Genomic DNA, 15,823 nt, shown 5'->3' with positions numbered 1-15,823 from the left:
TTGTTTTTTAAACGGCTAAATATAAAGCCATCATGGACCGTGATAATCAATCAAGTGGCATTTGAAACAGAGTGATGATCTTGCTCCTATCCAACCAATTACCCACAGGAAAAAATAAGAGACTAATATTTGCAAGTGCCAATTCTATCTCAGTCTAATAAAGTCCTGATCTAAGATCAGAGAGAAGATTTATACTCAATCAAAATGACAGATGAAAAACATTCTTACGTTTTCTGATAAAATACAAGAATCATATGCCTTATACTGTATGTGCCTCACTTATCACTGAGGCAGCTGAATAGCCACAGCATGACATAGCAAAAGCCGCCAACATGCCTGCCAAATAGAGACAACCACTTCCCTAACAGTTATTAATAGGACTGCCTGCTTCAAAGCATATTTACAAGCACCTATTTCACACAGTTTATACTGAGACCATTAAACGATTTTCATTTCCCAAATTACAAATGCTACATTGAAATTTAGTACTGTGATATTTTACTGAAATTTCATTTGACTGAAAGTAACTAGAAAACATTCTGGATCCGTTCCAAACATGGCGATAAATGTCTCACTAGATTGCAAGAGCCTGCTTCTGCTTCAGGTTGTTCAGGTTAGCTGGATGACGCCTACACACTACAATTGTTAAATGGTGCCATGGAACTGGACTGAGATCAAAACAATATCCGAGGCACTGTAGGGCTTTTGTGTTCTTGAGTCATGCAACTATTTATTTGGCCTTTCGGGTCACTGTCCTGCTTGAAAGATGAACTTTCTTCCGAGCCTTTTTTTTTTTTAGCTGAAAGAGTTCTTGTTTTCACAGCAGAGTGTGATGGACAACTTTTCCAAGATGTCTGGGTGGTTTGATGTTGCATCAACTTTCACACAACTGAACCAACAATGCGCACTGGGACACTCAAATAGAGTTTTGAACTTATGGATTTGTTTCTCTCTCCTATACTACCTTCAGTTTTTTTCACAGCAATCCTTCAGATTCACAGGACTGCTTTTTTCTTTTTAACCAGTGAGCTCTCCATGACCTCTAAGATCACAGAACAGAATTTAGATTAAGACCAATTTGCTAAAGCAGAGGTCACCACACTCTGTCCTGGAGGGCCCATGTCCTACAGAGTTAAGCTCCAACCTTAATCAAACAAACCTGAACCAGCTAATCAAGGTCTTAATAGGCATATTTGAAACTTCCAAGCAGGTGTGTTGAGGCAAGCTGGAGCTAAAATCTGCAGGACATCAGCCTTCCAGGATCAAGTTTGGTGACTTAAAATAATTACAATCAAGTTTTGCTCTACAGAAGAGCAGAAATTTTTTGCATTAGTTTGCCAAGTCTAAAAAATAGGTTTTGGTATTCCAATGACTGTGGGAAGCTAATCTAAATAATGATCTCCATCTTTGGGGATTTAAGGAAATGTTGTCGCTACCTTAATGATTCACATGTAGATTGTGTCATTAATTCAATTGCTTTTCCAACTGTGTAAATTTAGAGCTGCTACAACACAGGAAGTGAATACTTAAAAACAGCACACTTCAGTTTAGAAACATTTCCTTAAAAAAGAAACTAAGTAAAACATTTGTAGCATTTGTGTTCAGGTAAAATGAGAAAACCGGCTAATGGTCTTAATGCCTCTGAATGAATACTTCTGCAAGGCAACTCATACTTCATGTCTACAATATGTGACCCAGGACCGCAAAACCAGTCATAAGAGTCAAGTTTTTGAAACTGAGATTACTTCTAAATAAATAAGCTTCCTATTGATGTATGGTTTGTTAGGACAGGACAATATTTGGCTGAGATACAACTATTTTAAAACAATATACTGAGAAAATTGCCTTTAAAGTTGTCCAAATGAAGTTCTAAGCAACGCATATTACTAATCAAAAATTAAGTTTTTATATATTTACGGTAGGAAGTTTACAAAATATCTTCATGGAACATTACATCTTTACTTAATATCCTAATGATTTTTGGCGTAAAAGAAAAGTTTATCATTTTGACAGATATAATGTATTTTTGGCTATTACTACAAATATACCCAAGCTAGACTGGTTTTGCGGTCCAGGGTCACATATGATTAAATTGCCCAATTCAAACAAACACTGCTAATAGTCTGCCGTTATGCCACAAAACCAGAAATCTCAACCAGGCTGGCGGGCATCATGTGAGGTACCAACCCTTAAAGTGCTGAGCTCAGAATTTGCATTATTGCATCTTTTTTTTGCACTTCTACTGTAGAGAAGGAAATTTACAGGCCTGTCACCGTTAAGCAGCCAGAGGCCAGAACTGGGATTAATCCAACCTGTGGTGGCGCCTATGGATCACCATAAATCTTGCCCGATTTAATGTAAATTGGAAAACTATGTATGTCGGTATACATCACTGGCATAAAGCACGTGCTGCCGGCCGCAGGTCTGCCTCGCTAAAATATGCAAACCTAGTGTTGCGCGATCGTGTCCGTGTGCGTTTCATGCCTTCACGTGCATGCATGTAGGGCGCAATATTTATGAGCAGTGCGGTTGCTTACACATTTGCATTATAAATCTCAATTACACCGCATTATTTGCTCAGCACTGTGCTCAGATGAAATCCTCAGAAGTTGCCCCTGCAGAATCTGCTCGTAAATTCTTAATAAACTGCAGTGCAGACCTTTGTGTGGCAATGACCTAAATCCTGCATTCTCCTCATCTATGCACTACACTCATTTCTTTAAAAATTAATCGAGCTCTGTTACAGCCATTTAACTGATTATTAAACCTGCCCGAACATTTCTGGCAGCACTCTGCAACAATCCAAAAACATCTCGCAACAGCTAGATGTTATGAGACGGATTCAAAAGGCTCGATTCTCAGACAAGATGCACCTCCTGCTGATTTTTAAAAGGCCTCTCTGTACTCATCAACAATCACCCACGCTATCCGCTTGGGTACCGCTGTCTTGTTTGCATCCTTGGTTGGCCTCCAGATGCAGAGGAGTATGTTTTGTCACATCCTCATTTTGATTAGTTAGGTTTAAGTAGTCAAGCTTGCTGGTAGGATACATTGGAGCCGGCTGGAAAAGTTATGCAATACAATTCGTGCTTTCAACATTTCAAATTTTATTTCCTCCATTCTGCATCATCTTGTTTACCTGTACCAGGTTTCTAAAGAATCTTCTTTTATTCAACTGCATATTCAACTTTCACTGATATTTTTGGCCTATCAACACATGGCGGCTCTGTTGTGGTGTCTGTTGGCAATCTCAGATGTAACAAAAGCACATGACAAAAACTAGACGAGCAGACAGGAGTGATTCCATAGCCCACCGCTGTGTATTCTGTGGCAGGGCTTTGAAATGACAAAGAGAGCAAGGAGGACAGAGAGTAGGGGGAGGAGTGTCATGATTATTTGCTTTCCATCCCTCCGCAGGCTCTTCTGAATCTGATGATTCATCCTTCTGTATAAGGAACTGTTTCCCTCTGTTCATTTTTCGGCAGTTAGCCTCTGGCAGCCTCATCTGCACAAGGAGGTGTGAGGTGCAGTCTAAATATAGTTTGGCATAAACATCATATATAAGAGAAAAAGAACGCTGCCACCTGGTAATTATGCTGCTAATTAAAGACGAATCACACTTAATAGATTCAGGTCTCACTTGAGGCTTCCCATCCCTCATTCCTTTCACTTTTTCTTCACCTACTGCCCTCAATTCCTCTATTTGTAGGAGGGGGCACCATTTGGGACTGAGCTGGGCTGGGCTGGATGTTACGAGTTGCTCACACCCATTTAAAACCAGGGGTCACACTCGGACAGACACATCTCCTCCCATAACCAATGCACTTGCTAATGCATACAGTGATCCCTACTTACACTCATACAGCATACAAAATTAATTTGGCCAAGTACTAAATATGAATAAAAATCAATTTGAGACAGGTGTAGGGAGACGAAGACTAGCTTGTTTCACAAATACGCAACGGCCACCTAAATTCAGAGAGATTTAAAAAATAAATAATAGTTTAATAACTACTGTTAAATAATATATGAAAATATTAAAATTAGGGATGCTCTTAGAATCGGCAAGACGAGGCTTGGTCGACCAAAATTTTATTAGGTCGCAGAAAAAAATTCCACAGAAAGTGGCAAAGTCATGCAGTCTGTGACGGACAGATCGTTAACACCTGGTCTATGTGGTAATACAGTAAATCGGGCAGGACATCCAAACGCTCACCTATCATTCATTGACCTCAAATATGGCTTTTCATCTAAAATATGTAAGTAGCAGCAACTTTAAATGGCCGCTCAATCTAATGTTAATGTATAAAAATGGAACATGGAAGCTGAATAGTAGCGAACTCGCTGCATGATGGATGGAGGCGCCAGTGTGGTCACTTGCTCTTAAAATACTCATTTTCGGTCATACAGATAAGAGTAATGCATCTTTTATTTGTGTGCACTCAGAATAACAACGAAACGTTGCGCTTTTGTAAAATAATGAAAGCAAGCAGAATGCACTTTCTGCCGTCTCGTTCTCTGTGAACTTGAGCGAGAAACTTCGAAACGGCATGTATACTTGTCTTACAGACATGAAAAATATAGGTTATCTATATAGAGTCAAACGTCTACTTTTAAATGAACCAATTCAAAAACAAAACAAAAAGAAAACAAATCTTCTCAGATTATATAATCCGTATTAAAACGTGCATCCACTACTGCAGAGATGACGCGTCAGTGTCCCCAACTTCATCTCTTAAGCCAAAAACAAAAAAGCACTAGTTAAATCAATAAAACGTTAATGCAGTCTCCTTGCTGTTTTTCCCCGAAACATTCATAATTACTATATCTGCGCTGTGGCAAGCTTTCTTTGCATGCGCTTGGGTGCTTATGTAGGCAATTAAAGGCTCATAATTATTTATATGGTTTATTAGACATGTGACTAATAGCCGCCTAATTTTTTAAATGAACGACTACTAGTCAACCAGAAAAATCTTTAGTCAAGGGCAGCCCAAGATGCAGATATTCGATTTTTGCCGATATTTGGGCCGATAGCCATTGCCGATATACATTTTCTTTTGTTTTGAAATGCCATGTCTGTCCTGTGCAGAAATTACAAACAAATTATTTTTAATTTTGGTTAGTTTTAAGCAAAACCTTACTTTTTACAACTAAAAAAACATTAAAGTTCTTTTTTTAATAAGATCATATTGAAAGCTTTGAAAACAACTATAATATAATTAATCTCTGCAGTTTCTTTTCCCAGACAGATGGCAGTTGAAACCTTTAATAGACTGTCTTATACGGATAATATAGTGCATCCCTAAATAAAATAACAGTATCTAATAAAAACCATGTAAAAATAGTAGTAGTAGCAGCAGTAGTAGTAATACAATTAATTTTTTTATTACTTTTATTATAAGTTCACAGAGAAAATTGTATATTACGACCAGTGAAATCTCATCATGCCTGTCTTTGGCACGTGTGGCGAAGTTCATTTTAAATGCGTCCGACATGCAAATCAATCCCATTACTCAACAAATTGGCGGGTTCAGTATAATGGACACCGCTTACAAAACAATGCATTTTCATTTATGTGCCAGTGTGCGCAGATAAGCAAACACATCCAGAGACCCACACACAAGCACCTGCATAGTTCCCATCTGTTTTCTGCAGGGGATATCATTGTATTCACAGCACTGAATAAGCAACATCAAAGACATTGCAGGACGTGGCTGTCTATGAAAGCTTTCACCGTCTCTGAACTGGACATTTAGTATTCCTCTCCAATTGGGTCAATGCAGGTAGCATTACTACAGACTTGAAAAGTGGAGCTGCTTCGTGTCGGATCAAAGTGCAATCTAAATAAAATATCAAAAGTGCAGCGCTTCGGTTTGCATGAAGGCTGCTTATTATGCATGTTTATGTTAAAGAAATCCTTTTGAAAGCACACTGCAGATGTTAACAGGCATGGCTAATTAACAGCCATAACCATGCGGCAAATAGGATAACGTTGCGTATCTTTACATTCCCTCCCTGGGTGTTGCACTTCGCTGCATGGCAAAACGTGCTCGCAAATGCATGAAGTCAAAAAATTAACATTTAGCGTGACCCTGAGCGTCGCAAGAGTCTTTAAAGTGTCTTGTAGTTCCTAAAACACACACTACGAGTGCTATTGACACATCAAACTGGTAGTGTGCATGTTGCACGGTGATGTTAGCACAGCGTGACGCACTCTTTTAATTAAATGACAAACTGAGAGGAGAGGCCTTCATGGAGGGATGAGTGATGGGTGATGATTCTGCCACGCAAAACCCCTTCCCGAGCTCACAATATCTCTTTCAACAGCGCTATTGAGAAGACAAGAAAAATCTGAAAGAACCCTTACAGCACATACGCCGGTTTGATGTTTACTGGAAATGTTCCCATATTATTTTCACGAAGCCTGTGAACCTGTCATTGTCACTCAGCTTCAAGAATAAGAGCAGCTTTCCAAGAAAATAAGTGTCGGACTGCGAGGATTGGATTTACAGACCGTCTTTTGCATCACGGCCTCCGTCGCAATTTTCGATAGGGGCTGGGAAAAAGCCAGGGATAGGAGTTGGCTGCGAGTTAAATTATGCACTGTTGCGTTACACTGGAGTGCTTCATAAGGATTAAAATCCTTCAATGAAACACAAGAGCATGGATAATTTACCAAGAGAAGAGATGATTTTTTTTTCCCTCCAAAACAGACTTGAGCTCAACTTACTTGATCCGCAATTGCGCGGCCCAGCTTGTCCATTCTTGATCCGGCTTCGGCAATCTTCTTCGCAGCGCTAATCACATCAGAGGTGTTTTTGAGTGGTCCTTTCCCCCTGGAAAAAAAAATAAATTAATTAATAAAAACATAGCAGTTTCATTCACAGTTACCGTTCTGTGTGTGACTTATGCGCAAGCATGGATGATACATGTCAAGATGTCAACACGTTCAACAGATTAAAAACGCCTGGTCATATCAACAAGGTTGCTGAAAAAACAGGCTCGTTTCACAGCCTCGCACTCACAGGAACTGCGCAGCGTGAACAGGGCTTTTTGGGCAAGGCTAGATCAATTCACTTCCAATTGATTAATCTCATTAAGGAGGAACATCCCTCTCCAACACGCTTCCATTCACTAGTAGCTCGAAAGACTTCGAGGGGGGGTACAAATGAACGAAATACGCATAGACAAACAGATGGCGTGAGCTAGCAACAGCTCCTACCCACCCACTTCTGTGATGTCTGGTCAGCTTCCTGGGGTCACTGCCACTTCAGTTCATTTAATAGCCCTGGCCTCATCCATCCCAGCGTCCCATCTCAGCCCACCCCCCCTACAGCTCCCCGGTTACGATCCGGCCAGCCATTTGCCAGTTCTATGTGCCCACAAGGGACTGCGGGGCACAGTTGGCAAGTGGCGCAACCTGGATTCAAAGCTGCTCTCTTCAGGCTAAACTGAACAATCCAACCCACAACAGATGGAATTTTGTGTTTTTGCTCTTCCTCTACACTCACCCCTCCCTCCCTCTCTCTCTCTCTCTGTTTCTGTGGCATTCAGACAGGGTCCTCCTGGCAACACTGCATCCATCAAAACAGTCACAGGAATTCACTAGAGACACCGTCTCAAAAAGAAAATGCACCCCACAAAGAGTGACAAACACTTCTAACATTTCAAAACACAAAGGACGGGTTATTTTGATGTCACTTTGGTGGTGGCCCACCCATAACTCGCCCTAGGTGAGAGTGCGGCCACTACAAGGTGACTGTCGAGCAAGGTTGACTTCATCTGACTTGACAATCCCACACTCAGATATGCAAATGTGACTGAGTGCCCATGAATTAGCTGCTGATACTGGTTCCAGATGGGGGTATTGCAATTGTGTGTGTGTGTGTGTGTGTGTCATAACTGCTCAAGCACTGGACCACAGCATGCACAGACAGGTGGCTCCAAAATATGTGACACGAATCCAGGCGACGCATGCTTTATTCATGAGCAGAAAGGGACATAAGCAGAATTGGTGGCAAGCCGCTTCTCTGCAGATATTGAGGCCGGATAAAGGCTCCCGAAATCAATTTCCTCTTTATAGCATTAACCTTCATGGGACTGTGTACCCATTCAAGGTCGAGGGGCAATAATTTGGGCGTGGGCTGAATTAACTCGCCGAGACCTTCACTCAGCACATTTCTGCAGGTGACACATCAGCACCGATTGCCATTTCTCATGCAAATGCCACCAAATCTGTGCAACCACTCTGACAGATGTACTGCAGCCTTGTTGCTTTTTACACGAGACAATGACAGATTTCTGGGGGCCCTCAACAAGAGGTATGAGTGTCACCTTCAACAGAAACAATATCATTCTCCTGCCTAAAACACAAAACAGCTGACAGATACATCATGTTTAGAGCACTAATGAAAATAGCTGATGAACATTTTAATAAATGTATGATGTTAATAAATAATGAAAACTTTTGATTAGTTAAGCCTCTGTCGTAAACACCCGTTCATGCAGCTCCATTACATTTTATGCATTCCCCACGTAGGGATGCACGATATTTTGTGATATGATTGCACGATTTTGCTGATATCTGATATGCTGATTATTTTCAACTCATTTTGGTCGATAGCCAATGCCGATACCAATATACTCCCTTTTGTTTGAAAACGAGTTGAAAACAACACCAAGTTTTTTTTATAATGACAGCACATTGAAGCTTTGAAAATAACTATAAATAAACTACATATCAATCACTTTTTTTTTACATCAGAAAAACTTGGAAGTGATGAACACGGATGCGCAGGGGAGAGACTAAAACAAAGGTTCTGAATTAGAAGCACAAAACGAGGATTTGTAAAGACGATTTTTTTTCAAGTAAGAAAACCTTGATTCCTTTGCTCCTGTAAACAAACACTGGTCTGTGCGAGACTCACTGGCGCATGTCAACGCTTTACATCATGTGCCTGGAGCTGCTTCCATGTACAACAGTGAGCGCAAGCTAGAACAAAGTGATTCCTATATTTTAAATATGGATATTTTTCTTACAAAAATGTATTGATTCGCTACAGGAGGTCTTTATTCACCCACTGGAGCCGTGTGAGGCACTTCTTTTTTTTATTATGGATGGAGGCACTTTATTGGACTTGTTTTGAACTGATGAAGACAAACACCTGTCTATGCCATTCTAGAGCTTGGAAGTGGCAGGATAACTTTTAATATAATTTCGATTGGATTCATCTGAAAGAAGTCATGTACACCTAGGATGCCTGGAGGGCGAGTAAATAATGTGCTAATTTTCATTTTTGGGTAAATTCTTTTTTTAAGATTTAACATTTGTAGATGTTCTAAAGCATAAGAGTTGTAAAAATTCTGAAAATCTTTTAACGCTCATAAAATTGCATTACACAATGAATAAATCAGTATATATAAAATTATTTAATTTGCACGTGAATTATTCCTTTTACCGGCAAACATACAGCATATTTTTTATATATATATTTTTATATATATGTTTATATTTATTTATATATATGCTGATATTGGGCCGATATTTACATTTAAAGCAATGTCTATATTTTAACTCATTTTGACTGATAGCCAATGCTGATATCAATATATTTCCTGTTGTTTGGAAACAACAAGTCTCTCCTGTGCGGAAATTATGAACAAATTTTTAATTCTGGTTAGTTTTTAACAAGAACTTATTTGTTAGAATCAAATAAACAATAATGAATTTTATTTATAAATGACATTACATTGAAGCTTTGAAAATCACTATAAATAAACTATACATCAAAGTTTAAACTAAATTTACATTTAAAGTCATTAACGCCCAATTCCGAATCGTTAGCACACGTATACACAAGAGCGTTTTTTATATTTAATAAATGAATTGTTGTGAACAAATATTTTTCACATAAGTATTCAAGTGTTCACTGCACTGGGGAGGAATGGAGACTTGTTCCTGAACAGGAGGAAGCAGCAAACAAAGCTGCTTTTCCACTATTCTTGAGATAAGGCTGAGTGACAGCCATCCTACAGTCATTACTGTGTGTGCAATATTGGCAAACGGTGTCCTCAGCATGATCCACTTTAAAAAAGGGTCTTGGGTCTTGGTTAGCATAGGCGAGAAGCGATAGACCAAGACATTTTCTATCTCTGTCTCTCTCTCTCACACTCACACACACACACACACACACAGTGTCCTCTGGGAGAGCAGATGGCAGTCACTCTCAGGTGTGTGGCCCATGAGCGTGCTCTGTCACACCAAAAATGGCCCTTTCCCCGATTCTGTCAGCATATAGGGGAGGAATTCAGGTGACCTTTTCTTGCGCTAACAGCTCCTGCCCTTTGTTGTTTTTAAATGAATTTTTTTAAGAGGTCGCAAGATTTCCTTCCCTTTCAAACCCTTTCTTTTGGGATCACGTATGATGGAAAGACAATGAGGCAGGTAAATGAGGCAAGTAAAAAGCCCACGAAAAAAATCCACAGCTCATTTGCTTCCACTGAGAAGGGAAAAAAGGCTCCATGAGATGGAACCAAGTGCTTGTCTCAGTTAATATTAGACTTTACTAATTGATGGGCGATTTAGGTAAATGACAGGGGAAATTAGGTATAAAAAAAGAGAGGGGAAAAAAAAAAAAAAAAAAAACTGATTTCACCAGTCTCTCTTTCAATATTAGAAAAGATTTCCCTCTAAAAAGGCTTGTGCACATTTTATTGCCAATGCAAACTGCCATACAAACCAATATAAAGCTGAAGCACTGAGCCGGGACGCAGTGAAACCGGAGCAGTAGTGCATGGCCAGAGAGGTCTATTGAGTTGAGTCTAAAAAGAGATATGTGTGTGTATGTGTGGTCTTTGACAGGCATTCGAGCGGGGAAGAGGGCAGTTTGTGCTCACCTGGTGAAGTCTGTCATCTCCATCATGATCATGCACATTTGCTTGGCCAAAACGATGATGTCATTTCCGCTGTCATCCCACTTGGATACCTCGGCGTCCAGCTTGCTCTTCTCCTCCTGGAAACTGGCCACCTGCTCGGCAATCTTCGCCTTCTGCTCCTGGGGTAGCTGAGCCATGATGGCCTGCCAATTCCACAGAGAAACTCACATATAACAAACCACACATAAATCTCCACACGACTACATGCTGATCTATGACTGTTAATGAGGAAAAGAGATGACAAAGGATACGCAATTAAAAAAGAAAATTGATGTTTAATCCCCCTTCCTGCTTCTGTCTTTGCTTCTCTCTTACACCTTTCTTTGTCCTTCTCTCGCTCTCTCTCATTTCTTGCATGACCGGCCCGGCACGAGCGAGCAGAGATTTTACAGCTTTGGCTGGTGGCGTATGGGCTATGAAACATTCCTCTAATTCTGTAAAAGGTTCACAACCTCGCAGAACTATGCTGAGCAATGCTTTCTGCAGCCTCAATAGCCCAACAAAACTCAGATGACGAGGCCAGTTCAATATGTGCCACTGCATTCAGCACAAAGGTGAACAGAAAAAGATCACCAGTAAAAACATCTTTCTTGTTAAACAACATGTGCCAACCAGCTGTGATGCAATACCTCGACAGGCACAAGGATATTTTTTGGTGAATTTGAGGCATCACACTCAGTAGTCCCCACTGTCAAAACTCAGTGGTCCTATACAAGATTTTTTCTATGTTTTTTAAAAGAATTCTCATCTGCTCACCAAGCCTGCATTTATTTGATCCAAAATACAGCAAAAGCAGTAATATTGTGAAATACCTATACTAATTAAAATAACTGCTTTCTATTTGAATATATTTTAAAATGTAATTTGTTTCTCTGATCAAAGCTAAATTTTAGCATCATTACTCCAGTCTTCAGTGTCACATGATCCTTCAGAAATCATTCTAATATGCAGATAAAAGCTGATCTTCTGAAGTTTCTATTTAAAAGAAACCTGAAAAATATACTCATAATTCTACTGTTTTCAACATAAAAATAGTAATGTTTTTTGATCAGCAAATCAGAATGTTAGAATGATTTCTGAAGGAACATGTGACTGAAATAATGATACTAAAAATTCAACTTTGAAATTAAAGATATAAATTTCATTTTAAAATATATTCAAATAGAAAACAGTTATTTTAAAGAGTAAAAATATTCCAAAATTCTTCTGTTTTTGCTGTACTTTGGATCAAATAAATGCAGGCTTAGTGAGCAGAAGAGACTTCTTTAAAAACGTTAAAAATCTTACTGTTCAAAAACTTTTGACTGCAGCACAACTGTTTTTAACATTAATAAGAAATGTTTGAGCACCAAATCAGAACATAACAATGATTTCTGAATGACTGTAGTAATGGCTGCTGAAAATTCAGCAGGAATAATTTCCATGTTAAAAAAAATAAAATACAAAAGTTGTTTTGTTCATTACGTAATTTTGAACAATGATTATAAAAAATAATTATTTTATGCCATTTCCAAAATTGCCTTTAATGCAGTGTGTAATTTAGCTTTATGTGCTGTAAAGTTGTAAAACCTAAAGTGTACGATAAATATAGTTACTGTCTCCTTGCCAAAGAGATGAACCTCTTTGGCAAGTTCTAACAAAGAATTAAATTTTTCAGCCTCATAAACTATTTCCTTTAAATTTGGAGCACCGGCACACACGTGGCACACATTAGCGCATTAGCTGAGTGACTGGGATTCCCACTGGAGCTGGGGACTAAAATCAAAAGCCTCTGGGGGAGTGGAACAGGAGGCTGGACAGTGATTACAGACTTATATAATCACATTCCCACTCAAGCACAACCTCCACTGCCCTGTTTTCTACAACTCTCTAAACAAAAATACTACTCTCTTCCCCAGCAACAAGGTCCGAGGAAAATGTAAGTCTTCTGCAGCGCTTTTATCTTTAACAAGAGCTTTCTGTTCGAGTCTTGAGCTCTTAAAGTCTCCCGCCATCCCCTAGACGATTAGAGCTGAATATTTCTTCGGTATTTTTTAGTTTTCATCAACATCCTCACATCACTATGGAAAAGGAGGGTGAGAGGCCTGTAATTATAGTCGTGCGAGCTCGGGGAACAAACAAAACAGCGGATGTAAATATGAACAGATGACAGCCTTACATGACCAGGAACAATTCTTACTGACAAAAGAATACGCAAAATTTTAAAATGCATTTACAAAAAAAATTTGGGGCCACATATTGCTTTTCCATTTGTGCTGTCACACCAGTTGTTATCAGGAACTCAAAAGAAGTGCTCACAGGGAAAGCTAGCACTCTTACTAACAAGATCCCCAAACACAACTTGGTTTCCGTTACCTCTCTCTCACACAACGCTGAATTTAAAAAGGAAAACAGGATGCCAATCATCGCCAGTGTCTACCATCACCACTGCTGTGGACTAGAGAATATATTCAAACTAATAAAATAATAATAATAAAAAAAAAATTAAATTATATATATATATATATATATATATATATATATATATATATATATATATATATTTTTTTTTTTTTTTTTTTTTTTTTCCCCCACTGTTCCTTCCAGCTATGTAGGGATGATTTTCATAAGCATTACCAAGGCAACAGAGGAGGACGTGAAGGGAGGGGGTGAGAGAGAGAGAGGAGAAGTGGAGGTAGAGAGGGGGCGAGGTTTGATGTCTGTTTCGCTGGTGGCAACATCAGGAGTGCTGCTGACACTAAATCGTACCGAATCTTAAAAACACTGATTCATAGTTCCTGTGCTATTGGAGCTTAACAGTGAAGCAAAGGTGGATTTGGCTGTGATTCTGACCCGTGAATAGTGCGTTTAGCACTTCACAATGCTGTCTACGACTCTTTAAATAGACTGTGATAAAGTCTTATTATAGAAACACTGAAAAAAGATGGAAATGGAATTTACTATGTCCCTGGACAGATTCCATACAAGTATCTACAAAAGAATCTAATTGTCTTGTAATATTAGGATTGAGTTGGACATCCCTAAGTGGCTTCATAAATTAGCAAACCATGAAACCAAAGCTGTGAACTACAAAAGGCCCAACTCTTACCCGAGCGCTCTGTCCGGCAATGAGCTGATCGTCTTCCGTCTGCACGCTGGTCCTGCTACGAACATCAAAGTCTTCTGTTTCAAAGTCAGAATCATCCAGTTCCTCTGGGGTCTGTGGGGAAAAAGACAAGAGTTGGGGTGGGAAGAGATATAGAAAAGCATTATTAAGTTTTTTCAACAACTCAAGTCACTTATGAACTGCAGCAAAAGCTTAAAGGCTCTGATATGCTCACAGCAAAGTTCTTTTTTTTGGGGATAAAAAGTAGTAGTCAACATTTAAAGTGGATCAAGAAAGTTAATCAAAGTTCTCCTAAGACAAGAACGGGTATTGTTTTGGTTTTAGGACAACTTTGATGAAAGGTTTTGAACCACTTCAAATGTTGACTACTGTAGGACAAAATACCTTTTCAGTGGTATACCGTTCACACTGCTGGAAGTGGCATTTAGATGTAATGTGGTTAACGAAAACTACAGGAAAAAATTAGACTATGAAAATACGACAGTAGACCAATTCAGTGTTTGCAAACAGTGATGCAGAAAACAACGGTTTTCAAGTAGCAGTCTATGGAGCAATGGAATAAAAGAATACAAAAAAAGGTCAATTTGAGTTTATTTTTCAAAATTCAGATTAAATCTCACAATTCTGATAAGAAAAAAACAACTTGTCATTCTCTCTTTTCCCCTCGGCTCTGGCTTTTTCCTCCTGAGAATTGACAAACTCCCTATTGTTGAGTTACTAGGAGATATAAACTTGCATTTGCTAGAAAAAAGTCAGAATTGTGAGATAAAATAAATGTTGTGTAAATGTTAATAGTAACAGATTTAAATGTGTCATGCTGCAACTGTATATGTGAATATTATGCAGACATTGTTTAAATCAAATTTAAACGTCATAATTAGTAATCATAGCAGTTTTCATCCATAGTCTGTCCATTTAAACGTCTGCGTTTAACTTCAAATGGCCTCTTTGACGACAGTATTCTCTTATTCCATGGATTTTTACCTGTCTACCTCCACTTGTTACCAGTGTTTTTTTCTGCTTACAACTACGCACGTGCAGCTGCAAGTGACATCACTGTAACATCTACTACGAATTGATCTATAAAGTCAATAAGCAATAACTGTGATATCAACATGCAATATCGTCAACGATAAAAGACAAAACTAAATTGGATTTTTAAAGAAACAAAAACTTTAACAAAATCTTATTTTTGTCAGAAAAAAAGGAGATAAAATATTATTGTGGACTGCTGTAGATGCCTCTACTACTCAGACTTTTATGTGTGCGCTTGCCAGATATCAAGAGTTCAAATCCCAAAATCACGCTTCACTGTTAAAAGGATTAATTTTCTGTCCAATGCTTAATTTTTGCAATCTGGCAACCACTGTTGGCAACTTGGATTTATAATTAGGAATTTCACTGTTATATTTTGGTTTTACCACTTTTCATAATGTAGACTGAAAGAGTGCATATCTATGTGTTTGATATTAATTTAGATAATAAATAGCCACTCTAATATAATAAACTGACACTATTGATTTGTGCTTATTGGCCAGGATTATTAGCCAGGATTAGGCCATAGCTCAATTAGGACATGTAAGTAGTTTTTTTATACACATGCTTAGAAAAAAACATTACTGGTGTGCATCTTGAGACTGATTTTTTTTTTTTTTTTTTTTTTTTTTTTTTTAGATCAGTCAGTGAAAGTCTTTCAGCTGAAACAGCTCAGACTTGCATTTAATCTAGGACTAGGCTTAAACCTTGTCTGTGAAACTGGGGGCCAGATGATTAAGTACATAC

At 38.7% G+C, this 15,823-nt stretch overlaps 1 protein-coding gene and 1 long non-coding RNA gene across 2 annotated transcripts in view; one reads left to right on the top strand and one right to left on the bottom strand.

The window, feature by feature from the left end:
• The window catches only part of LOC127175877 (uncharacterized), a 44,275-nt gene extending 33,304 nt beyond the window's left edge, over window positions 1-10,971 (top strand). The window contains exon 2 of the long non-coding RNA XR_007829036.1: window positions 10,862-10,971. This is a non-coding gene — a long non-coding RNA (uncharacterized LOC127175877). The remainder of the gene's footprint in view (window positions 1-10,861) is intronic.
• The window catches only part of ctnna1 (catenin (cadherin-associated protein), alpha 1), a 105,637-nt gene that overhangs the window by 10,756 nt on the left and 79,058 nt on the right, over window positions 1-15,823 (bottom strand). Inside the window, exons 14-16 of the mRNA XM_051127173.1 lie at window positions 14,024-14,134; window positions 10,897-11,078; window positions 6,731-6,836 (exon numbers count right to left, since the gene is read on the bottom strand). Coding sequence (XP_050983130.1) covers window positions 6,731-6,836; window positions 10,897-11,078; window positions 14,024-14,134 — 399 coding nt within the window. The remainder of the gene's footprint in view (window positions 1-6,730; window positions 6,837-10,896; window positions 11,079-14,023; window positions 14,135-15,823) is intronic.

The sequence above is a fragment of the Labeo rohita genome, chromosome 14 (assembly GCF_022985175.1).
Source record: "Labeo rohita strain BAU-BD-2019 chromosome 14, IGBB_LRoh.1.0, whole genome shotgun sequence".
NCBI lineage: Eukaryota > Metazoa > Chordata > Actinopteri > Cypriniformes > Cyprinidae > Labeo > Labeo rohita.
Note: the sequence above shows the minus strand (reverse complement) of the source record. Positions and strands in the feature narration are given on the sequence as shown.